This window comes from Falco rusticolus, chromosome 9 (genome assembly GCF_015220075.1).
Source record: "Falco rusticolus isolate bFalRus1 chromosome 9, bFalRus1.pri, whole genome shotgun sequence".
NCBI classification, from domain to species: Eukaryota; Metazoa; Chordata; class Aves; order Falconiformes; family Falconidae; genus Falco; species Falco rusticolus.
In genome coordinates, this window is record NC_051195.1 from 52,071,881 (window position 1) to 52,098,911 (window position 27,031).

The following is a 27,031-nucleotide window of genomic DNA, read 5'->3' on the forward strand; positions in this document are numbered from 1 at the left end:
AGAGCCAGATAGATGCAAATGCAGCCCGGAGACACCCGTGGAAGAAAAGAGAAGGGCTGTTTGCTCAACTGTTCCTGCTCAGTTCAGCCTGGCTACGGGGATATACCTAGAGAGTTCAAATAGGATGGAAGCAGCAGCTAGCCAGGCAGGAAAAGAACAGGCTGGACAGAGCTACTCAATAGATGACTAAACCTGAACAAGAAGAAAGTGGGAGAGGGGAATAAAACAGGGAATTAGTAGTGTAGTTAAAGGCAGAATATCAGACAAGGAATCACCCTATAACAACAGTGATGGACCTCCATTTAAGCGCATCACCCTTTCAGGTGGTACCTGATTTTGTCAGGTCAAAAGGGGACAAGTGGGAGCAAATCTGGAGCGAGATCTTTTTCCTTTTTTTAAATCACAGAGGCCAAGTTTCCAGCACAAAGGAAACCATGGTTCTGATCAGGCATGTCATGGAAAATAAAGGAAACCAGCTCTAGAAAGGATGCAGGAGACAAACTTACCTGGTCTGTGCCCCAAGGGAACAGCCGAGTAATGTCTGATAAGCGCTTTTAGGAGGGCTTTCAACTTGACCAGTGATAAAAACTCACCAGGCTATGTTTCGTGCCTTTGCTATTGTGAAGTTTTTCACTGTACCTTTGCCAAATCTCTTGCTGCACTTCACACCCATCACTTCTGAGTTTATCACAAAGGACAGGGAAAACAGGTTACTGCTCTCCTCTTTGATTCATCTACAAATTAATGCTTTCCTCCCTCCTTTATTTCATTCTTCACACCGGGATTTCTTTTTCTTTAAATTAGCAGCTCCAGCTCTTTCAGTCTCACATCAAAGGCAACCCCTGCACCAATCTTGCTGCTTTCCAGATTATCAGTGATGACCTTCCCTGAGGTAAGGTGCTCAAAACTAAATGCAGGACAGCTGCAGGATTAGTTCATGTGATTATGGCTACAGGCCATGCTACTGTTCCAGGTTATGCTGTGATTTGCATCACCTGCTAATTCAGTTAAGCGCACTCTCAATTTCATCACTGGCACGTGATAATGTTGAGCAGAACCAGACTCAGCAGACCTTCAGGTCAGGATATGTTGCATGCTGCAAGTGGACCCCTAACGGCTGTTGGTCACCCAGCCAGCATGCTAGCCCTGCCCTCCCTGGGCTGTGTTTGCTTAGTTTGTTTTCCAGATGGCGGTGAGGGAGCATCGAGGACCTTACTGAAGCCAAGGGAGCTCCCAACACTGCTTATTCCCTAACCCCTGGGACTTGAGAAGAAAACTAGCTCGGTTTGACACGACTTGTCCTCCGTCAGTCCACAGCAGCTGCCATTTCCCGGGTGTAGGTTGTTTCAGGTTACACTGACCAAATTACAATTGTTTAGCTGGTTTTCCCCGTGTGCGCTGCCCACCTGCCAAAGGCTCAGGCAGACAGCTGGAGGCCGGGGCAGACCCCCACCCAGCAGGAGCTGGGGCGAAGTTTCTACCCAGGCAGAGGTCAGCAGGGGAATCGCCGGGTCTGGGTTTTTTTTCTGTGAAGTTTAATTTTCTGAGGCCGGGGCAGTGGCCCCGAGCACGCGGTGGGGCAGGACGCTTCGCGGTGGGTGCCGCCGGGGTCGCGGTGCCGCCGGGGCGGGGCGGGCTCTGGGCCCTGCGCACCGCGGACCGGCCGCGGGTGGGCGGGGGCCTGCGCAGCGGCGGCGGCGGCGGCGCGGGGAGCCCGAGCTGCGCTGTGCTGCTGCGGCCCCGGCCCCGCCGCTCCCCGGGCCCGGCACGGCGCGCTCCGCCGGGTAAGGCTCCGCGCGGGGCCGGGCCGCGGCCTGCACGCCGCTCCCCGCCCCGCTCCGCCCGGGCCCGCAGGCCGCTCCCCCGCTACCGCCGCTCCTCCCGCCGGGCCGCGCCGGCCTCGCCGGGCGATGAGGAGCTGCTTCTGCCTGCGACGGGGGAGTCGCGACCCGCCGCCCGCCGCACGGGCAACAGTTAAGTGTCCCCGAACCCGCCGCGGAACCCTTGGCGCAGCCGCGGCGCTCCCGGGCGGGGGGCCGGGCCCGGCGGGCGCTCGGGGCTGCGGCGGGGCGGTGCGAGAGTGGGCCCCCGGCGGCGGCCTCACACGGCCGAGGGGGGAGACGGGGGAGGCGGGCGGGCCGGGCCCCGCACCCGGCTCGGGGCGGCCGCAGGGCCCCGGCGTGCGGGCCAGGGCAAAGCCCTCCCGGGGCGCCCGGCTGCGCGCGGTGGAGGGCCGGGCGGGGGCCTGCGGGGCCGTGCGTCGCGGGGAGGCCGCGCCTTCGCAGTGCTGCGCGCCGAGGGGGACCGCTGGGCTCCGCTGGGTGGGTGCCCGCCGTGGGGACGGCTTCGGTCTGGCGAAGCCCTGGTGACCTTGACCTGCTCGGGAGATTACTGCACGTTTTACTAGTGACTGGTTAGAGAGGGTAACAAAACCCCGGTGTTTCACATGGTCTCTTGCTGCAGGGTTTCACAGCATGGGTTCAGCTGGTGCCCGTGTTTCTCGGCTGTTGCCAGGTTTCTGGGTATCTGGAGGCGGTAACGCAGGCACTCTCTTTGCAGCACGGGCCTGAGCGGTGGTTCTGAGCAGCCTGTGCCTTATGTACTCGTGCCTTGCGTTACCAAGGCTTGTGACCTTCTGCTGCGGTTTCTGGAGAGGTTCTCCGAGACCCACCAAGCTGAAGTATTTTCCGTGCTTTTTCTGAGCTGGGGTTCTCACAGCGTGGTGGTGGTACCACAAGCAGAGCCCTTCAGCTGAAGCAAGACAGGCTGGCCTTTAGCAGATGCTCAGCTGGTCAGGCTAAAACTTGGGTTTCTCCATCATGTGTTCTATTTTACCTGAGTTAGACCATGCTAACACATACCTTAGCAGAGCCCGCGCATCATGTGGCAGGTTGGCAGTGTCATCCCTGTAATGTTAACTGAGCTAGCCTTACCCACTAGATTTTCTCATCATGCTGGGACAAAGGCTTAGGCTGAGCTTCAGGAGGTGTGAAATAAAACAGACAACACTTCAGTCCTGTAGTCCATGCTGCTCTGACAAAGTGAATCCCAGGCTGAAGGGTTCCTGTAGACCCCTGGGACTCATTCATGCATGTGCCAAGATAGAAATAACACCTGAATGTCATTTAAATTTTGCTACCCAGGTGCAAGGTCATCTATGTATGGAAACCTATTTTGGTTTGAAATAGGACGTGCTAAAAAAATGTGTGTCCATAGTAAGAAGTGCTGTGAAGCAGTACAAGATCTCAGTTTTGCACGTTCTGTGATTTCAGTTCCTGTTTCCATCCAGTTTAGTCAAAAAATGTAGAGATTTTACAACTGATATGGGGCAGCTGTCTTGAAGATGAGAGCCTGGGTGCAAGGGGTGATTCCAGACATACCTTTCTTTGGGGTGAAATGCGAAACTGAAATTCTGTCTGCTTGTGATGGAGGCCTCCGGGGCCCTGACCCTGTGTCCTGCCACAGTCTCCTGTTTTTCTGATTGAAACTATGTCCCATTCCATCAACAGAAATAGAAAATTGGCCGGGGCTGTGTCCTGTTCCCGGATGCGGTGGGAGGACCGTGTGTGCAGAGGAGCGTGTCAGTGTAACTTCTAAGCAACCTGCGTTGTGCTAGCAGTACCTGCTGCTTTTTCAAAATGATAGAGCAGTAACTCGAGCATGTGAGCGAGGTTTTTAGTAACGTGCCTGCTTTGATTTGATAGGATTATTTCCTGCAGGGTGTAGGAACTCAGCGAGATAGTTGATAATTTTTGTCCTGTTTTGCCTTAGCTCATACTTTACTGTCTGTGGGAAGAGCAAGTCAATATCAAAGTGCAGGGCTTGGAGAGAGAATGGTCTTATTGTTTCTTCCTTCAACTACAAGTCCTTTGCTATTTAACTTCAGAACTTGACCCGCTTTGCTGGCAGCGTGATGCTTCTGTAGCAAATACATCATTGGGTCTGATGTGATCATGTACCCACCAGCCCTTGAACTTGCCTAACTTGTGGGAAAGGAGCACTGAGAGGGAAAAATGCTCTATGAACTCACAAGAATACATTAATTTCTGAAAATGTATTCCTTTGACCACACACACTGCTGGGCTTTGGCTGGGATGCATATATAGCAGTCACCTCAGTGGCACACTTGAAGCCGACAGTGAAGCCAGCAGAAAAGTATGCCTAGGGTAAACTAATAAAAGCAGGCATGAGCTAGCAGGAAAATGGGTGGGAGCGAGTGAAAAGGACATAGACAATCCCGAGGATGCTGGGAGAAGGGGAGATGTGTGGGCTGCAAGATGGCACCCTCCGGAGTGATGGTTTGCCCTCAGCTTTGCCGTCTCCACAGGGTGTGAGGTTCATGGTGCTGAGGTAGCTGCCTGGAGCCACACTGCCAGTTGGCAGGTGGGCTTCGCACTGCCAGGGCAACACAGCCCCTGTGTTAGACATCTCCTAGGAAGCAGACCTGGGGTGTGTGTTGAGAGTAGGTACTTTGCAGCAGGAGGACCCAGAGCGGAGCACCACTGAGTGTTGTGTGATAACGGATCAAACTGAGACCCCAGCTGGGCTGTACGTGTGTGGCTTTCTGACTGCTGCCTGCATTTCCTCTGCTCATCTCCCCTGCCCGTTCCTGGTGGCATGCCCTGAAGGCTGGCAGCCTCTGCAGCCAGGGGTGGCAGGACAGGACAGAGTGCCACTTGCTCTGGTTTGTGTAAAAGGCCATCAGCCCCCTGGCCTCAAACTCCCCAGTGCAAAGACTTCTAGAATCCTGATCGGCAGCTCTGCCTGGAGCCTGCCTGCTGCAGGGCACCCCAACTCTAGTCACTGCTATCTCCTCTCTGGGCTGTGGCCCGCAGAGCCATCTCTGCTGCGCTGAAGGAGGGGGCCTTGCTGTGCCGCTGAGGGAGCGGGTTGGGGTCTGTGCTGTGCGCCTGCAGAGGTACCTGGTGGGGTCGGCCAGGCCATGCCTGGACTGGTACCACACAGAGCAAGTGGTCCCCCAAACCCTGGGCAGGAGGAGGCAAAGGAGGTAAAGCAGGGCCTTGGCTGAGATAGGGGAGAAGGCTGTGGCAGAGGCTGGCAGAGTCCCTGAAGGCCTCTCCTGCAGCTCCAGGCATCAAGATGCCTGGGACACTCATCCCTCCTGCCTGGCAGCATGGCCAGTTCGAGGGGGTGGGAAGCATTTGGGATAAAGCCAGCAGCGTGGCAGCTGCGTGCCAGGAGCCTGTTTTCTGTGTCTCGTCCTGCAGCCATCCCATCCCGCTCTGCCGTGCGCTGCTCGGGACTGGTGCTGGCAGGATGCATGGTGACTTTCTCTGGTGGAGGCACGTCCTCTCCCTGCTGGCTTTGTCCTTCTCCCCGCTGGCTTTGTCTGAGCGGGCCCATGGGGTTCTGAAGCCTCTTCCTGCCCCGGGGCCGCATCCGGCTTCCCTTAGCAGCCCGGGCATGCTGGGGGCTGGATGTGGCCCTGCAGTTGAGAATGGCCTCCAGGGAGCATGCTCCTAGCTAATGGGAAAAAATGTTCTTCTAACTTTTTTGGGCTGTTCCCAGAATAAACCTGCAGTGGGTGGAGCGGCACAGGCCCTTCGGCAGGGCTCGGCAAACACAGTTTAGCACAGGATGGTGAAAGGCCATCTCCTGGTCAGCTGGTTTGAGTTCTCAGCCACCATGATGTTAGGTGGGCATGTAGGTGAAACTCAAGTTGTTTAAAGAGAATCTAATTAAAATAACAAGCTGTCTAATAGGAGTATTTATAGAATCCTGCTCCTTAATTTAATCTGTTCTTTCACTGTTTGTTTTTTTATTTTTTAAGTTCAAAGGCACAATAGAAAAAACCAAACTTTGCAGACACCCTGGGGGAGAAGTGCAATGTAACTAATCATCTGTATGATTGCCCAGCCAGAGACTCCCCTCTGACCTGCGCAGAGTTCACAAAAATATTTATCTGAGTGTGCAAACGAATTGCTGCTGCTCCATATCTGTTCCAGATGCATCCTCAGTGCCATCCGCACAGCAGGAAGCTGCCCTGAGTGGCTGGTCTGGCACGACAGAGCCTTGCCATGCTGTGGTGGCCAGGCACAGGCTGACCCAAGCCTTCCCACTGTGGAACAGGGTGCACCATGCGGATCAGAGACCCAGAGTTTGTTTTCTGGATTGATGTGCCGCCTGCCCACTGATCCCTGCTGGCTGCAGGCACAGGCTGTGCTCCGAGGGTCTGGCTGAGGAAGGTGCCAGGCTTACTGGGCACTCTGCGGTGATGGCGGGCGCAGGGAGCTCAGCTTGGTCCTGGCTGTAGTGGGGTGCTGCTCTGGGCCCTGCGCCGGTGCTGCATCATATCTCACCCCGTGGCTTCCGCCTCCCGCCCTCTCCAGGCGGAAAACCCTGTTCTCCGTGCTTAGCCGCCACCACCGCCATAGAGGGGCTTTGTGTGAGCCAGCACAAAGTGAAGACTGATGCTGTTTCCCCTCCCCCTGCTGCGCTGAGAGGGACCGCAAACGGCTCCGACGACAAAGGTGCCCTTTTTCCTCCCGCTGAGGATGGGGTGCCGCCAGGGTGAGGGGTCTGCCTAGAGGCACCCACCCCTCTCCTCTCCTGCAGTGGTGCGGGGGACCCCCAGGGACCTGTCCTCAGCCTCTCCCAGGCTGACCCTGCTGCTGGGGTTCCTGCCGGGGCAGCTAGGCCCCCCTGCAACAGCTTCCAGTGTGGGTCCCTAGCCCCGTCATTGCTGCCGAGGAGGAGGAGGGAGCGCCAGGGGCTTCCTGCCCGCCTGGGCTCTCCCAGGGCCTGAGAGGGCACAGCCCCTCTGCTTCCCCTCCTGAGGTGAGGTGTCAGTACTGTTCCAGCTGACCCAGCTCCCCCACCTCTGTGGAGCAAACCAGTTCTTCGTCGGGGCAGGTTTGGTGGAGGCCAGAGGCGCTGGGGGAGCAGATCTGCTTCCCCACGGTGCAGCTGCAGCCTTGCTGGGACCTGCCGCGCAGTGTTTTTTAGCGTGCTGGGGATTATCATCACTTACCTGGATTTGAGTTCAAAATGGCCTAAGAGAAGCTCATATCAGTTTTCATTATCGTCCAGCTCCTCCCAATGTGTAATAACAAGTCATCATGTTATTGAGAGTGACTTGGAAAGGTTTCAGAAAACGTGCGTCTGTATGAAGAACAGATTGTAAGTTCTTTGTTAAATTCACATTATTTTTGCTTGGTACTGCACGTTTAGGCAATGGGTTCTGGATTATTTGGGAGGCATCTGGATGAGCTGGTAGAGCAGTGCAGGCAGGGGCGCGGGGTCTGTCTGGGCTGTGCCGGGTGCCACCAGTGTTCCTGCAGCAGGGTCCTGAGAACAGTGAGCCCCTATGGCTCAGGGTGCACTTCTAGTTGTGCTTTGGAGGCTTAGACTGCATAGGAAGCAAAGTGGGTCTGGATGCTTGTCTAGGTACCAAAGCAGAGCTCTCCTGGGTTTGGCTCATCATCAATAGTGTTTTCACCATTACTGATTGCTATTTTCTGTTCTGGACTCCTCAGGTAGTCTGGCTGTTCATGTGACATTATTATTATTTACATAGGGCCCAGACTTGCTCTTTCTTGTTGCCTGCAGCACGGTGTTTGTTCAGACTGGGCATTGTGAAGTGTAAACCCAGGTCCCACTGGCACCAGCACTCACCTCTGCCTTTTCTAGAAGCAGTAAGTAACCAGCCATCTACATGGCCTAGAAATGCTGGGGTTTAATTGCTCTGAGGAGGGAATTGAATTAGGTAGCTCTGGTTCACGGCTTGTCTGGCTGCTCAGCAGTGATGCTTGTTTACACAGAGCACTGCCCTTTTATCTCTGGGTTCGTGGGGGGTGGTTTCCTGGGGCATTCCTGCCTGAAAGCCAGAGAAGACTTGCCCTGACTGGCTGCCTCTGCAGGAGATCACGTGCTGAGGCAGTGCACCTTTCCTCCTCCTCCTCCTCAGCGAGTTGTTTCAGCAGCTCTCTTGTCCTTTCCTCGTGCTTCCTGCAACAGCATCTCTCCGGAATTGGTTGGTCTTACCCGCTTCTATCCCCCTCCGCATATCTCCCTCCCATGAAGTACTCGGTGATGTCTCCCCTCGCCTGGAAGATGCTCAGGCCCTCACCAAGGCCTCTGTCTGCTTTGCATCAGACCATCCTGTGCTGCTTCATCTGTGTTCCCCTGGTGTTGAGGCTCTCTGCAGCAAGCGTGATTTTGCATACAGCGCCAGATACATCTGTGCTGCTACATGAAAATGGTTTGGTTCAGGAGGGTGCAATGGGACCGAAGACTTGTAGGGGAACCCCCCCCATGTGTCTAACACCCATAGTGGATGGGGAACCTCCCAGTGAAGCCATTAGGAGCAGATTTCTTTCTGTTTAAAATGACAGAGCTGCTTCAACCAGCCTGACTCAGGGATGAAATTTGCTCTCTGGGAGGGAAGGGAATTGAGCTTGGGTTTTCCCATCATTGCTAGATGGAGACCAGCCCATGCTGAGTATCCTAGAAACAACAAAATTAATCTCAGAAGAGGCTGCTGGCCCAAATTCCAAGCCTGTTGGGCATTGCACAAATGTACCCTCTTATCAAAAGCAAATGAAACTGCAGAAGGTGTGTCTGGCCTAATACTGTGTTTAACTTGGTAGTCTGTGGTGTGTCAGCACAGGCACTGTGGCATGCATGCAGACTCTGGGTGCTCTCTGTCTTCTGCTGGTGGTGTGCTACCGAGCAGCCCTTTAATTCTGCTCCTTTCTTTCAGGATCAGTCCATAATGCCTGAAGTGCGAGACCTCTCAGATGCCTTGCCCGACTTGCCGATGGATCCCATCACGGGTGTTGGTGTGGTTGCATCCCGGAATCGAGCACCGACAGGTTATGACGTAGTAAGTAGAGCTATTTCAGCTGCTGTTGCTAAAGCTTTGATTCTGCACTAATGAGGCTTTACTTTGCTGGGAACAGCATCTCTTCCAGAGGGCACTTGCCTTCAGATGTGTGCTTTAAGAAGCAATTTGATATCCAGCTGCCCACCACTCAGCCCACAGCACGTAGTGCTTTCCCTCAGTGGAGGTTTGTGGGTGCAATCGTGCTACTTCATCTGTGCCACTCCAGAGGAGCATAATTACCTGGGTGAGGGGTTTTCAGAAACAGCTGGCCACCATGGCATGCAAATTTAATAATCCTAGTAACATTCATCCTGAAGGAGTCCTAAGTATTGCACAAATTATATCTCTGAATAAATGGATCCCGCATCAGCTGTTTAATCCCACATATCAGCACTGCACAGTAATGATGAGAAGCTCCAGAATGGAAAGCAAAGAGTTTTGCAAGGATGATTTTGATGGACAGAATGCAGACCTCTAAACTAAACTTTGGCAGGAGGCTGAGCAGCAGGAAAAGGCAGCTGGATACAGCAGAGGTGAATATGAGTGTGTAGAGGGAGGTCACTGTTCAGCAGCTGCTTGTGCCTTGGCTTAGTTGCTGTGTAACCAACAGCATGACTTTTCTCCCCGTGGATTAGTGTCCCAAACAGTGAAATAACATAAAGTACTGACCTTGCAGAGCTCTTTATGGAAAGATTTAGGCCCTAGTCACCTTTCCATGTACGTGCTTCAACTGTGCTACATCACACCTTGGGTTTCCAGAGTTGCACAGCTTGTGTGGTCAGGAGTGGAAACCAGTTGACTTGAGGCTTTGCTTACACCTTTTCAGCTCTGATCCGCTGCATACCCTGTTCAGTGTGAAGGCTTCAGGTTGAAGTAAGGACATGAGGGAGGGAATTGTGAAAAGGTTCCTCAAAGACCTGGAAAGCTTTTGCATTCACTGCATTTTTCTGAGGGCTCATTCCCTGTGTGAGCCAGGCTGTGTAATTAGCTGCTTGCCCTGATAAAGGAGCACGGGACAATGTGAGAGTTGTGGTAACAGAATTGTATTCTGGCTAAATGACTGGGCAGAGAGAGTGCTCACCCTAGATAGCCTGTCTGTGGTTTAACAGGGAGCTTTGCTGCTAACGCAGTTTAAACAAGATAAAAGAGTCTTCCTGTGGCTTAATCCAATTATGATGGTGTTGTAATAATGCTTGTGAATGTGGGTCACTCTCTTCTAGGGGGCACAGAGGAGGCTGCCTTTCCTCTGGTTCTTCTGCCTTCCTCTCTGTTTACAAGGAGCTCTTCTCTGACCCTGGGGCCAGCAGTCCCTGCTGCCAGGCCATGGGGCAGTGCCTGCTGTCTGCAGTTGTCCTGCCCTAAGCGTGGCTTCCACGCAGCTCCTGCTTCAGCCTTATGTATGGCAGATCAGCGGTCCGGCTCGGTGCCGGGGTGCTGCAAGCCACAGTCTGTGACCTTTCCGCTGCACAGCACCTGCTGCGATGAGGCCGCTCTGGGTGCCACCTTCATGTGACAGGATGTCCTGGTACTTAAACCTATGGGGCCGTGGCACATAGGGATGTGCTTTTCTTGTCTGAATGTCTGGGAAGGTGGCTCCTCTGCGTGAGTCAGGACTCTGGAGCAGTGTGTGGTATGTGGGGTTGCCACTTCCCCATGACCTCTCTGGGACCCACTGAACTATCTGAAGGCATGAAGCAGAGCATGCAGAAGTGCACTTCTCAGTGCAGCAGGGAGAGTCATGTTCCGAGACGTGGGCAACGTGCAGAGTTGGGCGGTCTCAGGCTCTGTGTTTCTCCAGATATGCAATTTCCCTAATAAGACACCAATAGTTGATTGTTGCTTCAGGGTGTAAAGCCTTGATGAAGGCAGCTGTGACAGCTCCATCCTAGGAGTGTACTCCCTAAAGCCCTAATAGTTAAAGAGATTTGGATTGCACCCTGAAAAGGAGAACCGCTTACATCTTTTGGGAAGCGCTAACACTGGTTTATCTTGGGATGTTGTAGTCCCCTGGTCGCTTTGCCTTTTGCTACAGCATCCTGCAGCATTCAGTTCCTCAGGTGGATTCACAGTTGCATGGGAAACTATTTCCTCATGTTAGTGATGAATTTGACATTGTGTAGTTTTCACTGGTGGTTTTGAGTTATGTGACTGTGCAGTACCCAGTTCTCTCTCTCTGAGACAGCTATGTTACAGGCTTTACCTAGTTTCCCTTTCATTTGTGTCCTTTCTCCAATAAACAACCATTGCCATATTCTTTTCCTTCCTTTTCCCTTTGCTCCTTTTTAAAACAAAACAAGCAGAGGCATGGGTGCTTTCAGCCCAGGTGTAAGTTAAAAGCCCAGGGGATGTCCTGGTCCATTTTCCAGGTTTGCATGGAGCCCTCTGGGTTCAGCACACCCCCCGGCTGGAGGTGACACTGCAGCAGAGCCTGTGATACCAGAACTGGGGGAATGCTGGTGAATGGGCCAGAGGTCTCTTACCCTCAGTAATTTTTTAATTACTCGGAAATCTCCATTGCCTTTGTGTCTGCCTAGAAAACAGCTACTGATGCTTGTAATGACTAGCCAGGTCTATTTAACAGCTGAAGGACCAAAGATTTACGTTGTCAGAATGTACATAGTGCATCTGAACTTAGATTCCTGAAAATCTGCCCAAACTGGCAAGACTGAGTGTCTGGGTGGGGAGGAGGGGGAGGAGAGGTGGGAGGCTGGGAGCCTGGGGGTGGAGAGGTGTGGTTCCCAGCAGCCACCTTCCTTGCTGCGGGCTGGACGCCAGCTCCACAGTGGGGTTTGCTCTGGGGTGGGAACCTGAGCAGGCTGCTAACCTGTGGCTGTGCTGGAGCAGGGGCGGCCCTGCACCCACTGGTGGGGCAGGCAGTTTGGTGGGCCTGTTTGCCAAAGGCCTGCCCAGTGGTAGCAGTAACTCCATACTGACTGCTGGGCAGCAGGTAGAGCAACCAGCACTTGGAGGGGTTGGCTGGGGAACACCTTCCACACTGGGTGTCACTCCATCAAGTCAGTCTGTTTTGTAACACATGCTTGAGGAGTGTCTTCCCCCAGCTCTGTGAGAAGGACCGTTCTTTGTGCCTGGAGTGTCGTGTCCTCAGTCCTGCATGTTCCGCACCTCTTAGCTAAGCAGAGGACAGGGTGAGCTGGGGCTGCACAGTGCCCATCCTGCTGGGCAGGTCTGCCTGGGCCTCTCCAGTCATCTCCCTTCCCATGTTGCCCCACTGAGGGTACACTGCCATCGTGAAGCAGCGCGGCTCAGGCAGAGCTCTGCTTCAAGAGGTGGTGGGGATCCTCCTTGCCTGCAGGAGCCCAGCAGATGATGTAAGAAGATTCCTGTTTATATTGCTCTGTTTTCTTTCCCCATAGGTTTTCTGACAAGTTAATGCATGCTTGCATTCTGCAGGCTTGGAAAAAGTCTTCAGCAGGATGATGCGGAGGCAGAGCGCTCAGGGTTAATTGTTTGGGATGTTGCCTGTGACTGTTACATTTTGACAGAAGCAGAAATGGTTTTGCCATCATTCCTGTGGGGCCCTGGGGCTGACTAGCTCTCACCCCCAGCTGCTTTTTGCTCTGCTGCTGGTGTCCTCCTGCAAGGCTCCACAGGTGGCACGGCAGGCACAGCCTGCCTGGTGCTGCCGGGGCAGGCAGCCGTGCAGCCTCTGGCAGCTCAGCTGGGTGGAGGAGCATCAGAGGGGCCCGAGCGGCTGCTCAGCAGGGACCCTGTCCCCAAGAGGCAGTGCTGTGGGCCAGGCCTGGCACTGCTGGCTCCCAGGAGGCAAGGGCCCGGTCCCACCGCCAGCTGCCGGTGCTGCGTGGTGCCCAGGCTGCCCGGCCGTCAGGCGGGGGAGTGCGAGGTCAGCCAGTGCTGCTGTGCCTGGCAGGAGGGGGGTCAGCGCCCTGCCCCGTGGCTCCCTGCAGAACCAGCTTGGATCTTTCTAGTAGATATTTGATGGGTTAGAGCGACAAGGTTGCTGCTGGAAGGGGCTGTGGTGTGGGTCAGAGGTTTGGGTGTTTTTTATCACCAAGTTGCAGTGTAACAGTGCCAGGCTTCTCCAGAGGGGCAGCAGTGCCAGCCCGCCAGTGCAGGGGCCCATCAGGGCTCTCAGCCAGCTGTGCCCTGGGCAGTGAGTTGTAGAGACTGGTATCAACTGAAGTGATGTACTTCCACCTCAAAAATTATTTGGTATCGTTGTAGGCAATGTGAAGTCCCTAAAGCTTACAGAGGTCTGACAAAAAACACGTTTGACAGCAACTTGTATAGCACCGGTTTTACAGTTGCAGGCTGGGTCTTTTGCTGCCTGTTTTGAGCATCTTTAATGTGGGAAACAAACTGGCTGACACAAGAAAAACTGCAACCAAACTCGAACCATATTAATTAACAGAATGTATAAATCTGGTTGTAGTCCCTCAAACCATTTCTAACAAGGGCTGGGGTTAAAGCTACATTTCTCTATATGCCAACAGTTTTTCTAAGCTGTCTGTTTTCTTTTTTTTTTTTATTTCTTTTCACCAGGACTGACTTTCCCACAGGGGAGGGAGGTGCATGTGGATTTTATATATTCCCAAACTAGCACTTTAGGAAAGAGTTGAAATCAAGGAATAATAAACAAAAAAAATCCCACCAAAATCCTGTTCTGAAATTTTATTATTTACAAATGATGCATGTTTCTTTGCAGAAGCTGTGTGTGTTGTACAAGGGCTCGAGCTGAGCAGGCACTTGTGAACAGCAGTTGCCAAAATGTGAAGAGCAGCCAATGCACTTTGCTCCCTTTGAGCAGACAATAAACACGCTTTTTTTCTCCCGCACTTTGGGTAATTCGAGGGTCTTGTCAGCACACATCTCTTGTTTCCTGCACCCTGCGCAGAATCTCTGCTTGACAAAACATGGGTGCAAACAGTAACAACAAATGTCAGCTCTTTGTTATCAGGCTGCTCTGGGGCCAAGGTCTTAACTCAGTAAGATTAGACTTGGAAGAGCCACAGCGGAGCAGTTTGCCCCCATCTGAGAGGCATTAGGCAGAAGTTCAGCTGTGCCTCTGTGTATCTTCAGACCATGCGAAGAGTCTACTGTTGGGAGCTGTCAGTCAGGCATTAGTCTGGTGGGGTGATCTTACTTCTGCTACCCTTCTCTTTGCATTTGCCTTCTTGTCTCCTCTCTTAATTGACAACAAACCTTTTGGGGCAGGGGCTCTCAACAGCTTACGCCATGCAGGGTGAGTGCCTGGCTGCTGAAGGAGCAGAGCCCTTTCCCTGGGCATGGTGCTGCCTCATGCCCATTCCTTGAGTCAGCTCAAAGGCAAGATCTTTCCCTGCTTTTCTCTTCCTGCACATGCCTCTCGCTTTAGTGGAGGGCCTGGGGTCCATTTCCTTTGCCATGGACGCTTGGTTACATTGGAGAGGGAAGTTTACAGAGTGCATCCTTGCATGTGGCACTGCTGCTAAAAGCCTTGAGTGACCAGGGCTTTCCCCAGCCTTCCTTCCAAAAAGGAAGCAGCTTTTTGGCCTGGCAGCCAGAATTCCTAGATGGCATTTCTGTGAAAATAGTACTGAGATTGGGCAGTTCATTTGCTTTTTCTACATGGAGCCCTCCTCAGAGCTTGCCCTAGTGTGCCCTTGTGTGTAGGGCAGTAATGAGAGCCTAGATATGCTGACTTTTCTAAACTATTGTTTGGAGACCGTAACCAAAGTTGCTGTTTCCTCATTAGAATAGCTTTTGTCAGAGCATCTTTAATCAACAGACTCCCGAGAGACACTGGTTTTTAGAACTTCTTTTTATACCTCCTCTTGAAAGTTCTTTGCACTATACCTCGTGCAGAAACTAATGAGATGCTGTGAGAGTTCGGGCTACTGTTAATTAGAAGAGGTCTGAGGAAGAAGTACTGCACATATATTAACTTTATCTTGGCTCACATGTCTCCTCTCTCCCTCTGTCTCTTCTTTCTAGGTTGCACAAACAGCAGATGGCTTGGATGCTGACCTCTGGAAAGATGGCTTATTTAAATCCAAGGTCACACGATACCTGTGCTTCACAAGATCATTTTCAAAAGAAAATGTGAGTCCGTTTGCTGAGTGTCTGTATGATTTGCATCTGTGCCTGGTATGCTTTTACCCATAAGATGATTCATTTTATGGAGCCAATTATAATTCAAGCAGGCATTTCACGGAGTTTGGGTGAGCCAGGAGGCAAACTGCAATGGCAGGATATTTGCATTTTGTCTGTGTTCTTTGTTGGAAGAAATTGCTGGCAAAATCTGCAATAAAAGCAGCAAAAAAGGGAATGCTTGCATTTCAGCAACCCCGTCATGCTAGTGTTTCCTGCTGTAGCAGTGGGTGGTGCATGTTCATGATCCTGATGAATTTCTAATTACCTAGAGAAGCAAATGCTGCAGGTAGCGTTGATGAAGGAAATGTTAGTTTCTGAATCCAGGAGCATTATAGATATTTTCTTGTAGGATTAGCTTTTCTTTCTTTCTTGTTTTTCTTGCTGATTCTTGAAAATTTGCCCACATTGTGCATATGTTACCGTATTCTTGTAATCTTCTAGTATGGCTATTAAGCACAAGTTAATATCTGATTAGTGGTAGTTGTCTGCCCGCATCTTCTGTGGAGGAGACAAGACCATGTGCAGTGAGAACCCGATGCCTTCTACTTTGTTTTTTGTTGAGGCTACTGTGAAAACTTCCTATTTTCTGGAGGAACTATTTAATTCTACAATGAATGCACTCCATCTAGTGGGTAATCCTGCTTTTTGTCATGTTTTAGATATTCACAGTGACTCAGTTGTCAGGGTATGGAGATAGCATTTTGTACTTGTGCTTTCACCAACGATGGGAACAGAAAAGCAACTGTGACTTCAGAGGCTGATTATGGGTCCTGACAGGAAAGCCGGGGACTGCCGGTTTCCAGCATTTGACCTTTATTCCATCCACTTCCCTGCCTGCCTGCCTGCCTGCAGATTAAAATAAAGCTCCAGAGCTATGGGAAATACTGCTTCCTGGGGTGGATGGACAAAAATTGTGCTTTTCATCCTGGAGTAACTGCAGTAACAGGAATTAATAGCCCCAGAATAGGCAGGGAGGGTATTAAACAGAAAGATTTGTGTTGATTTGAGTATTAAGTTTGTCTGTGGCTACCTGAAATGCAAGGTTGTCAGAAATAATTACAGTAGTAGCAATTGCTGGCTACCAGAGACAGTGTGAATACCCTCAGTCAGTGCCTGTTGGGCTTTCGGCATTAATCCTTTGCTCGGCATAGTTTGGGAATGCCTTCCTCATATTGATGAGTGAATTAAAGGGAGCGCTGGGGGGAGGACTGCCTGTCCCGGCTGCACAGCAGCCTGGTGTGTGAGGTGTGGCATGCGTTGCTGTGTCCCGTGTGTGGGTTGTCTCAAGCCCTGTGTTAGACCCCCAGGTGCTTCTGGCAGAGCTCCTGGGCAGCAGCCTGCAGGCGGTGCTGCCCGTGTTAGGGCGCTGGCATTGAGCCCGTGCTTCTGTGGCTCACCGTGGCTGTACGCGATGGGCAGCCAGAGCACCCTGTCTTCTCAGAGGGTGGATTTCCCAAAGCTGGCTGGTCCCCATCCTGAGCACATACTCTGCCCGTGCCAGGCAGAACGTGTGCTTGTGCTGCTTGAGGCAGTGGGCTTCACGTGTGTGAGGGGCCTTTTTGTGAGGCAGAGACCTGACCGATAGATGCTGGTGCCAGTCTGCCAGCCCCTGGGGAGCACACAGACCTGATCAGTGTTCCTGGTCCTCTGGGAAGACTGGAAGAGGGCTGATGGGCTGGGAGGAGGAGGAGACCAGTGGGGGAACAGCCTTTTCCTCTCCTACAGGGAGCAACATGCTTGTCCCCAGTTAGCCCAGCAAGAGGTTTCTCTCCTCTCTCTTTCTCTCCAGCCACACAGGGATGTGAATGCTGCCTGAGTGGGGACCTCAGAGGGTTAAAAAGCCTCAGTCCTCCCTGGTAGCCATGACCTAGAGCTCTCATCTGGGAGGCAGAGGTCCTGTTGCCTGGACATTGATGTGTTGCTATACTTTGGGTTGGAAGTTTTGCTGCTTTTGGGTTTAACAAAACACTGGGAACAGTTTGTCCCAAGGAACATGTTGTAGTTAGCAGAGTTAATGCACCTCAGATAGGTGATTTATAACAGAGATGGTCTGTAGCATCTCTCTATCAGAATAATCATTCCCAACAGCTTACAATATTTGACAGATTATAAGGACGTTGCTGGTATTTGAGTGTCATGGTGAGGAGGTCCTGAATGGTGCTTCTCGCCAAAAAGGAGGCTTTGTGCCCTTTTCTCTTGTGTATGTGGCAGAGCATCAGTGCTGACTCCCCGTGTTTCAGCAGCTAACCAACTTATCAGAGGCATCTCTCCTACCTGTCTGCTGTTGATGTAGGAATGATTGTTGGTTCAGCTGAAAGTTGCATGCTGATGTAACACAGCCAGACAGTTTGGATAAATAAAACATGAAGGATGAATCGGCAGCGAGCACTTCCATCTACTATTTGCTGTGCCAGGACTACATTAACTGATACATTCAGGCTTTGCAGCATCCGGCATTGCTCACTCTGAGAAGCCCTGGCCAAAGTGGGGGCAGAGGCACATGGGGGCTGCCTGGCCTCAACCACTTTGCATGAGCAGAGGACATGTGCCATGTTTGTGTGGTGGGACAGGGCGCAGGCATGGTGGTCCTCCTGGTGAGGAGTTGGCCATGAAAAGCAGAACCTGCAAAAAATAAACTTGGATCTGATCTCCCCTTATTTCAGAGGCTGCAATTTTAAATACACTTTAAAATAGTTGAGAGTAATAGTCAGAGAGTAGAGGTTTGCCTGAAATACTCTGCCAGATAAAAACTACAGGAGGTACTTAGCAACCAGTAACAGTAAAACACACTGATGTGGTTTGATGGCTTAGGATGAAATTTTAATTGTTCTGTATTGCATTTCTGTTGATAAAGGCTGTGTAGTAACTAAAGTGTGGTTTTCTTCCATACGTGAATCCAGATTATTGGCAGCAATGCAGGCTTTAATGAGAACTGCAAAGAAAATCTGGTCTCTAAACAATTGTGGAGGCTGTCATTCTGAATTGTGTTTTGAGCTCTTCAAGCCTTGATTAATAGGATGAGGCATCAGTTCAGAATTCATATGGACTCCAAATGAAGTTCTTTGTTCCAAATGGCCTGTTCTTCTGCAGTGTGCCTGTGTTTGGAGCTAGAACCATGTCTATTCAGTACTAATTAGCTAATGCATGTAATAACTTGGCTGTGTCTGCATGAACCATCTTCCCTTAATGCTTTCTGCTGTTGCTGTCACAGAGATGTCGTGCTACTATTGTAGATGTAGAGTGTGTGAGAACTAAGGTGACCTGCTTAGTGGATGAGTTGGTGGAGGTAATACTTTGAACTGCTGTGTTTCCAAACGGAATAATTTGGTTGTGCTTCCAAGGATCCAGAAATATGGCAGTGGATGAGGCATAAGCATCTGTAAATGCTGAAAGCTGTCCGGTCTCCCAGTCAATCATCATGTAGTTCCTGCAGAGGAGACAGTTGCAAGTGTTGGCTTGGTACCTCCTTACCATTTTCAAAGTTGGTGGTTGTAGGGGAATTGTAGAGGAATGAAGCTGGGTTACTTAACATTGATAATATACAGCTGTGGGCTGGCTTCAGGGGTGGTAGGTTGGCTGATGTGGATAAGGTGCAGCTGTGGCTGGTTCCTGCTAAGTGGTTAAATAGCTCTAAGGGGTATGGAAGAGGAGGACTGGATGAAGAGAGACCTGGAGGAAGCAGAGGGAGGAGAGAGAGCATGCCCTGGATGTAGGAGAGATGAGCAGGCAAGAAGCAGGGTGGACTGGCCAGAAGAGGATGAAGAAACAACACAGACAGTAGATGAACTTTTGAAACCTTGTGGGGGATTGGTGGCTGTGCCGGGGCAAGGTGCAGGAACTACTTATTGAAGTTAACCTGGGATGGGTTGGTAAAAGCCCTGCTGCAGCCGGCTGGTTTTGATAGTGCTGCGACTGGTGGTCAGATATGATGATAAGGTATCAGGGAGTTCAGCAGGTCATAAAAGCTGGGTTTACATTTTGTGACATTGTCATAGCTAACTGTTTCTTTTCTCTCTCCAAAGAGTCATTTAGGCAACGTCTTGGTTGATATGAAGCTCATTGATATCAAGGACACTTTACCCGTGGGCTTCATCCCCATCCAGGAGACCATTGATACACGTAAGTTGGTGTCTGTTCTTCAGTCCCATGCCTTGGGAGCAGCTGCTCCACCGGTGCCGGTGTGGTTAGGCAGTGGAGTCCCAGGTAGTGGGATGCTCTCAGCACTGCTGCTTTCTGGGGTTACATGTGCATGTTTGGGGGCAGCTCTGGACTGCCATGAAACAGCCTTTGGTTTTCCTGTACTCTTTGGGCTTTTTAATACTGCTGCCTGATTGTTACCAACTTGCTGCCAGAGCAGCACAGATCTGGGGCAGGAGGCAATAGTTTATTTTTTTTCATTTTGCAAGGGGGGAGCAGAGCTGTGGGGCTGAGGGATGTTCACAAATGGGTACCGAAGGGTAGGGCATGTGCTCGTGGTGCTGGGTTCATGCACGCTGGCTTTACATCTCCCATCATGAACAAATGAAGGCCGGTGTCCTGGCAGGTAGTGCTGGGGATGGCACGGTATGTTTGTACTTCCTGAGAGAAGGCACAAGTGGAATGTCCAGGGAAAACACCATCCTTATTTCTGCATGGCAGAAATAGCTTTGCTGCAACATTTAAGTTCCCGGTGTACTTGGATCCCCTGAGGCCCGTGGCAGTGGCAGCTGGAGCCATGTCTGGTCGCAGCGCTCTGCAGCAGGCATAAAGTGCTTTGGGCTCGCAGTGCGGAGGAGGCTGGGGATGAGCCCCGTGGGATCTGTGTGTGGAAGGGCTGCAGGACACCATGCACTGGTGCTGAGTGTATGCAAGGGCCTCAAGAGCAGGGCTGGTACCCATGCTCATCAGTAATTAAATCCAGCCTAGTTATGAGTAGAAAGGAGTTACATGAGCCTGCTTTGCAGGGAATAATTCATCCAGGTCTGCAACAGATGAGGATGGGTTTTCAGTCACTGCTGACCTGTTCTGATTTGAACCCGTGACCTAGAAGTGAAAGGCTCTGCAGCCTGTTTCTCATTCCTCTGGGTCACCTCCTTTCCCTGGTGAATTCCTGGGTGCAGCGGAGAGTCATTGGCTTATCCTACTCGCCCTTGGTAGTGCTGGACACTTACTGTGTGCTACTGTAATTTTTGTGAAAGTCCTGGTGGAAAGGTGGAAGGGGACTTCGTAATTAATTTAAAATGCATTGGATTGCAACCCATACAATCTTTAAAGCAGGGGCACTGTCTGTATTAATGAAGTGGTGCATATCCCTGCCTCCATTAGCATAAATGAACACATTTCGATTGACTGTTTATAATATGTTTACTTAAAATTAACTCTGGTTAAGCATGTGTAATTAATGAATCCAGCTCCTAAACCAGGTTTGCTACAGTCTGCAGACTCTAGCCAAGTGTGAAAGACCGAAGACAAAAGCAAATAGTCAGCTTTGTACTTACAGTGAAAGTCAAGTAAGAGGCACTGATTTTGTTCACAGTTAAATCTGTGGTGATACATGTTTCGGTGTTCATTTCTAAGTGACAACTGACTTGTGGTAAATATATTAAATGTTGTAGTACTCCTTACTAGGTTCTGAGAAAATTTTCATATGTGGAAGCCTTAAACTCTGGACTCCTAAAATCAGTTTTAGGCACCTCAAATAAAAACCCTAGTTTTCCATAGCAGGAGAAGACTAGACTTCAGGGATACAGGTATTTAACATCTCTAAAAAGCAGTGCTGTAACTGCAAAGCTGAGTGCACAGATGCTGTATTGTGACACACCTCGCACGGTCTGTACATTTATTGGTGCTGGTGTGACAGCAAATTTCAGAGGCTGAGATAGATTGCTTTCTCCAAGGTGCAGATTACAAAACAGGAGGAGCCTATAGAGACAGGGCTGTTTGCCATCTGTTGAAGTGAGAGCATATTTTTAAGCTGGAGGATATTTATTCATATTAAACTGAAGGGTTTTTATTTTGCAGACACTTGTTTGTAGCTGTTGGTTGTTTCCAGATTTTCGTTCAGTGTCTGCACTTTAGCTTTTCAGTTTATCAATAGACTTCTGTCATGTCTTTCAAGTGCCTGCATTCACAAATAGAAACCTCGCCTTGCTGACACTGAGACTTTGTGGACTCCTTAGGATGAGATAGAGCAATGGTTTCCAAGCACCACAAATCCGTGTCTGTACGCTAGTAGTACCCGTTGTCACAGGACTGATGTGTAACTGGGTGTGGATTATATCTTCGTGCAGACAGTGTGTATATACATGAATTCTTTATACAGATAAGTCTTAACTCTGACGGGCTTGAGTTTTTCTTGATAGATAACATGGAAACAAGTGAACTTGTTCTGCGATGCATAGCCAGGAAGGGGCTATGCAGCAGATTCATCTACCCTCTGTACGCAGGTCAGTGCAGCACAGTTGCCCCATAGGAGCTCCTAGCAATTACTACTTTGTAAATCTGGTTTATACCTACAATGATACCAGGGCAAACACTGTGGGGGTACCATTTCAGTGCTTGCTGACTGAGTCAGGAGAGGTCACTATCACTTATGGTGTGTGAGATTTGAGCAGGCAGCTTTTACTGTTAGCTGTGCTGCATGGCAGTCTGATTTTCTGCCTGCTCCTCCTCTCTGTTTGGTTGGCTGTTTGGAAGCGCTTGGCAGGACAAACTGACCAGTTGTGTCTGTGACTTCCAGGTATGTTCCTAGAGGAACATGCTTGTGGGAGGCTTATTTAGATACAACTACCAGGCCAGTAAGGCAAACACTACTCGGAAAGAGAAGGAGAATGTGAGAAGTGTGTGGAAGTAGAAAAATCACCTGCCATTTCGGTTCTGTGGTGCAGTACTCTGTGGCATACTTGATGCCTTATCTTCTCTGCAGAGGGTAGTAGGGAGTATTGGTTTATCGCAGTGCCTAATAACAAATCTCACACGGTATACAGAGAGCTTCTGATAGAAAATTTCTCCAGTCACTGAATGGCACTGCACTGTCTGGTTTGCTGACATATATCTGTTCTTTGGCTCCAGTTCCTGCCATAATTATCTGCCTAATATCTAGAGAGACAATAAATAACATTTATACCCTAATCTTGCATAAAAACCACCCTGTGTCCTGGGTTGTTTTTGCAGAAGAAATAGCTTTCAGAAAAAAGAGGCTGTGCATTAAATTCATCCCTCGAGATTCTACAGAGGCAGCGATCTGTGATATCCGAATCCTGGGCAGATCTAAACAAGCCCCTCCTCAGTACACGTTCATAGGGTAAGTACCCCTCACTCCAGAGGCTGTTGTCGTAACTTTAATTGTACCAAGGCTAAGCACCCTGTTTTCATATAATTACTAAGTAGTAGTTTGTAAGAGCTGAAGCTTGTCATTAGAAAAGTCTACATAAATACAAGCGTTGCTGAATTTGATGTAGGAATTAACTAACCCCTCTTTTTTTTTTTTTTTTTTTTTCTTCCCATTAGACTGGTTCTCACTAACCAAGGTGCTTGTGAAACATGTCAGTGCTTGATGCTTGTGCACATGTGCAGCATTTTCTTGCAACATTAATGTCTTCTGTGTTGATTGCACAGGGAGTTGAACAACATGGGCATTTGGTACCGGATGGGCAGAGTTCCACGCAACCATGAATCTTCACAGCCTGCAACTCCTCCTTCCCAAGTGCAGTCTTCGACACCAGCTCCTAACCTGCCAAGGTAAGTTTTCTGCTTTCCAGCCCCTATTGCTTGACGCTGCATGGTGTATTGTTACTAACCTTGCCTGGTGGAATCAAGACCAGGGTGCCATGTCAATATGAATGATTACGTGGTGTGATCTGATCATGAGGGAGGGTGTCGTTCTTCAAAGTATTTGCCTACTTGGAAGTTCTTTTGACTGTCTTTATACAAAGGCATACAGACGAAGAAGTCGGAAGAAAGAAAAAAGCCTGGAGAGGAAGGGAAATGGCAAACTACACCTTTTCTTTGCTTTAAACTATGCGGGATGTTGTAGTTTCCAAGTACACGTGGGTCACCCCTGGAGGGTGGGCCAGAACTGTAGTCAAGCTGATTACCAAAGGGAGGGAGAAGTGTTCATACAGATTTTAATGCATAGGGAGACAAATTTTGCTCATTATCTAGAATCAGTCCACTCATGGTTTGAAGTACTGGCCCTGTTTTTTCTTTTCTTGGACCCACATCCTGTGCTCCAGTCTAGCAGATGACGTTGAACATGCAGGGTAGACTGCTCATCCTGCAGTGACTGACAGGAGCAGCACTTCTGGGCAGGTGCTGGCATGGCGTCCATCCAGGTTGTTTTCCCTGTGTTACAGGCAATATTTGCGTGTGTATAAATGTATACACTTGTGTATATACTTGCATCTAACAGTATTGACAGCCTACTTGCTGGATTTCTCTGGACAAAACAGAGTGGTGTTAAGCAACAAACCAACCCAGACAGAGGTTAAACTGAGCTCTTTATACTCTTGGCATTTGCTATGAAAGCACAGCATCCAGGTGAGATGGGCTTCTACTGATGAGGCTCATCGACTGAACTCTGGGCTGGGCTATTGCCAGGGGACAGCATGTTCTCTGCTGGCTCCTTTGGGCTTTTGCTTAATTATGTGAACATGTATTTTTGGACTAGCCATTTGGTGTACTGCAGATACATTTACAGTATTACAATAACTGTTGAGAGCTAGTATTTTGAAGCAGATAGTGGAGGGGAATTCCAGAGGGATCGCTTTGTATACAAAGGTCACTGTGTCATAAGGGTGGAAAATGCTCATGTCTTTCAGAATCTTGATTTACAGGTCATTTCAGAGAGTGATGCTTTTGAACTGCTGTAAACTGTTCCCAAAAAAGCTATCTGATATATTTTTAAGGCAGGTGTGTACACTTGAGCCTTCACCCATGACCCAGACTTAAATCTACTGTCTTGCAGCAGCTCTTTGAGCTCTCCAAAGCGTTTGGGTGTTTCTTTCACTGAGAGTTTTGCTTAGTTGCCTGCCGTGCTGTGGCACACTGCTTGCTGTCCTGTACTGTCAGATGTGCTGCAGGCAGAGATGCTGTCTTGCCTCTCAAACAGAGATGGAGGCAAAAGAGATGAAAAGCCAACAGTCTTCTGGAGATTTACCTGTCCCACCGGGAGCTGATACGTTGTTTTGAAGCTCCACTGGACATAAGCTACATGCTAGCACAGGCTATGAGAGATCAAACAAAAAGATGTCTTGATTTTAGAGTACAGATCTTCATTTTCTCTCTGCAAGAAATTCCTGCCTGGGCAGATTTCCACAATAAAGAGAAAAAATTACCATAGCAAGAGAATGTCAATGGCAGCCCTTAATCACTAAGTGTGGAAGGGTCACTTTATGGCCGAGCAGGGAAGGCTGCAGAACAGTGTCAGCTATTGGGAACAGGGCCAAAATTAGAGCTCAGAGCATCAGCGACAGTCTGAAAAGAAGTGTTTACAAGGCTTATATATTTTATAACCTCTTGTTGTACAGTTTATGGTTTACAATGGCTGCAAGGAAATTGGATCAGTTTTGTTTTACTTGCCAAATAAAGCAAATGTCAAAATAGTCAATATAAAATGTATTCTAATTTGGCTGAGTTAAAACAGCCAGTATGCAGTGGAATAATTGAATGTTACATTAATGCCTCCTAGTAAAAACCACCTGTCTGTAGCCAGCTCTGCTCTCATGCCCTGTGCATGATTTACAGGTAACTTTTACACCAACAGCCTGATCATTCAAAGCATCTTTCATGTCTGTTTTTTTACTCTGTTTATTTATTATCCAATATATTTTTTAAGAAATAGAAATGTATATAAAAGTGCATCCTGCAAATATTTCATTATTACGGGGAACACGTACTACTTGGAAGCCTTTTCTAATACTTTATCAGCAATGTGCTAAGTTACTCAACACTTAATGTTTGTGAAAGATCATAGTCACAAGTAACCTCTTATTTTTACGTCACCACAGAGAGATGAGATTACACTGGTAGCCAGTTTGCTGTTCTGTTCCATGTGGATATATCCTGACGGGAACAGCAGTGAGTTATCCTGCCATGAGTGCTAGGAGAAAATCAGCAAGCAGTGCTGAATAGAGAGCACTACGGAGGTTCTGCTGTTAGGCTGGTCAGATATTTAAGCCATTCTCTTTAGTTGCTGTCTAGCATTATAAAATAATTTTTAATCAAGGGGGTGTGCTTGGGTGCCTCAAAAGTATTGCCAATGCTAGATATAAACTAAACTAGTAAGAGACACCAATGAGCTGCTGCACCACAAAACCTTCCTAAATGGAAGGACTTTTTGCTGTGGGAGATGTTTGTTTCTGTGCCAGCCATGTTTCCTCCTCTGATCCATGATATAAGTTACTGATGGCAGTGGATGGCGGCACATCAGAGTGTTGTCATGTGTCAGAGGTTTGACCTCCACAGCTTGCTGCTCGTCAGCAATGCTGCTTCCGCTGCTTGTGTCACGGGGTTACGGCTCGCAGTCAGAACTGCACAAGGGGAGGCTTTGTTTGATATTTGTGCTGGACTGCATATGTTATTTTTCAGCCATTTCTTCTCCTTGGTGTTTCCTACTACAGGCATCTGGCTTAATGGTCTCTTAACGGCAGCCCTCGCGCATCCCAGTGAGGATGGCATGCTGTGCTGTGGAGCACAATCATGCCATTGTGCAAGGCATCAAGCTGCTTTACTGTCTTTTCTCTCCAAATTCTGCGACAGCTTCTTGGCACTAATGGCAGCCTGGAGAAATGCACTTGCAGTTTCCCATCCTAGAAGGCTGCTACTAAAGAACTGCTTTTGTTGACTTGAGTCACCAGTGGGAGTTTAACGTAACTTTCCTCAGTACATCTACTTTGTGTTGAAGGCTTGCACTCCCTGGTGCTGTGACATTGCTTCAGGGAACAAGAAGGTAATCCTCCCCCCGAAGAAGTGCTGGTAACCGGTAACTCACCTGGCCCTTTGCACACTCTTGCTTCACCCAGCCGGCAGATTGGTGATTGCCAGTGCATGGGCTGGAGACTTCAAGAAAGGTACATGTCATGAGCATTTGAGCAGTGTCTTGGGGCTCAGCCCCTCCATACTGCAAGCTCTGTTGGAGTAGGCTGGAGTAGGACTTGTGTGTAATGTTCTTCTCTTTGCGAGTCCAGTTCCAGCTTTTGGGGAGCAAGTCCCTGACTTCTGTGCCAACCTCCAACCATTTTGCCTTGTAACTGCCTACACGGCAGCTCCCATTACATCCATGGTGCTTTGTGAGCCTTTGTGGCTTCTGTGGCTTGGGAGTGCGTTTTGCATCCCTTCCCAAGGTGCTGCTGAAGTCTCTGCCACCATCATTCAAACAGGCCTTTCACAATTTGTCAGCTGCAAGCAAGATGTCAGTCAGTGCTGCTGAAGTGTGTTTTACAGTGACAGACATAATTGCACTTAACTTTTTGCGTGGATGTTATCAATCTGTGATGGATACTTTGGGAAATGGAGCACTCTGATTGCACATGATGTGTCACAGGCGTTTAATCTTCCTTTCGGAGAGACTGGGATTCAGTCACAACTTTTACTTGTTGATGTCAGGTTTTGAAAATGTAGATTTGTGCTGACCCTGGGAATCGTTCAGTCATTTAGTTTGCAAGGCTGTCATCTGAAAGGTTAATCGTTTACCAGGGAGAAAGAAGATCTTGCAGCAATCCACTTGTATTCGTATCATGCATTAGTGTGCCTGGGTGCTCAGTGTTCAGGTTCAGAAGGGCAGAACTCCTCCGCTTGCTTTCGTGGGATGCCTGTGGCATGTCTTCATAGCTGTTCTAATTGAGAACCACAGAAGTAGGGCAGGGGAGAGGGCAAGCCAGTCCTGGGGCAGGGGGTAAGCCCAAGCTGCAAGTCTCGGTGGGGCTCACAGTGCCCACTGCCATCCAGGAGACAGAGCCATGAGTCAGTCAGTCGTGCTTTGGATTGACCAGAAAGGCATGTGAGTGAGCAAAACAGTGTTGGCCCTGAGTGCTGCAGCTCTGAGAGCATGTCTGGAGGTGACAGAGTTGTTGGGTTGCCTGGCCTGGCCAGGAGAGG

The 27,031-nt window shown here is 49.7% G+C and overlaps 1 protein-coding gene across 6 annotated transcripts in view; it reads left to right on the forward strand.

Moving 5' to 3' along the window:
• Window positions 1-1,686: 1,686 nt before the first annotated feature.
• The window catches only part of MVB12B (multivesicular body subunit 12B), a 68,820-nt gene continuing 43,475 nt past the window's right edge, over window positions 1,687-27,031 (forward strand). For 2 of the 6 annotated variants that reach the window (XM_037399118.1, XM_037399119.1), the window contains exons 1-6: window positions 1,694-1,973; window positions 8,723-8,845; window positions 14,798-14,905; window positions 18,979-19,075; window positions 22,109-22,238; window positions 22,553-22,675. In XM_037399118.1, the coding sequence (XP_037255015.1) occupies window positions 1,911-1,973; window positions 8,723-8,845; window positions 14,798-14,905; window positions 18,979-19,075; window positions 22,109-22,238; window positions 22,553-22,675 (644 nt within the window). In that variant the 5' untranslated portion in view covers window positions 1,694-1,910. Of the gene's footprint in view, window positions 1,975-7,537; window positions 7,656-8,722; window positions 8,846-14,797; window positions 14,906-18,978; window positions 19,076-22,108; window positions 22,239-22,552; window positions 22,676-27,031 lie in introns of all 6 variants that reach the window. The other 4 variants (XM_037399116.1, XM_037399115.1, XM_037399114.1 and 1 more) reach the window with 4 other exon arrangements.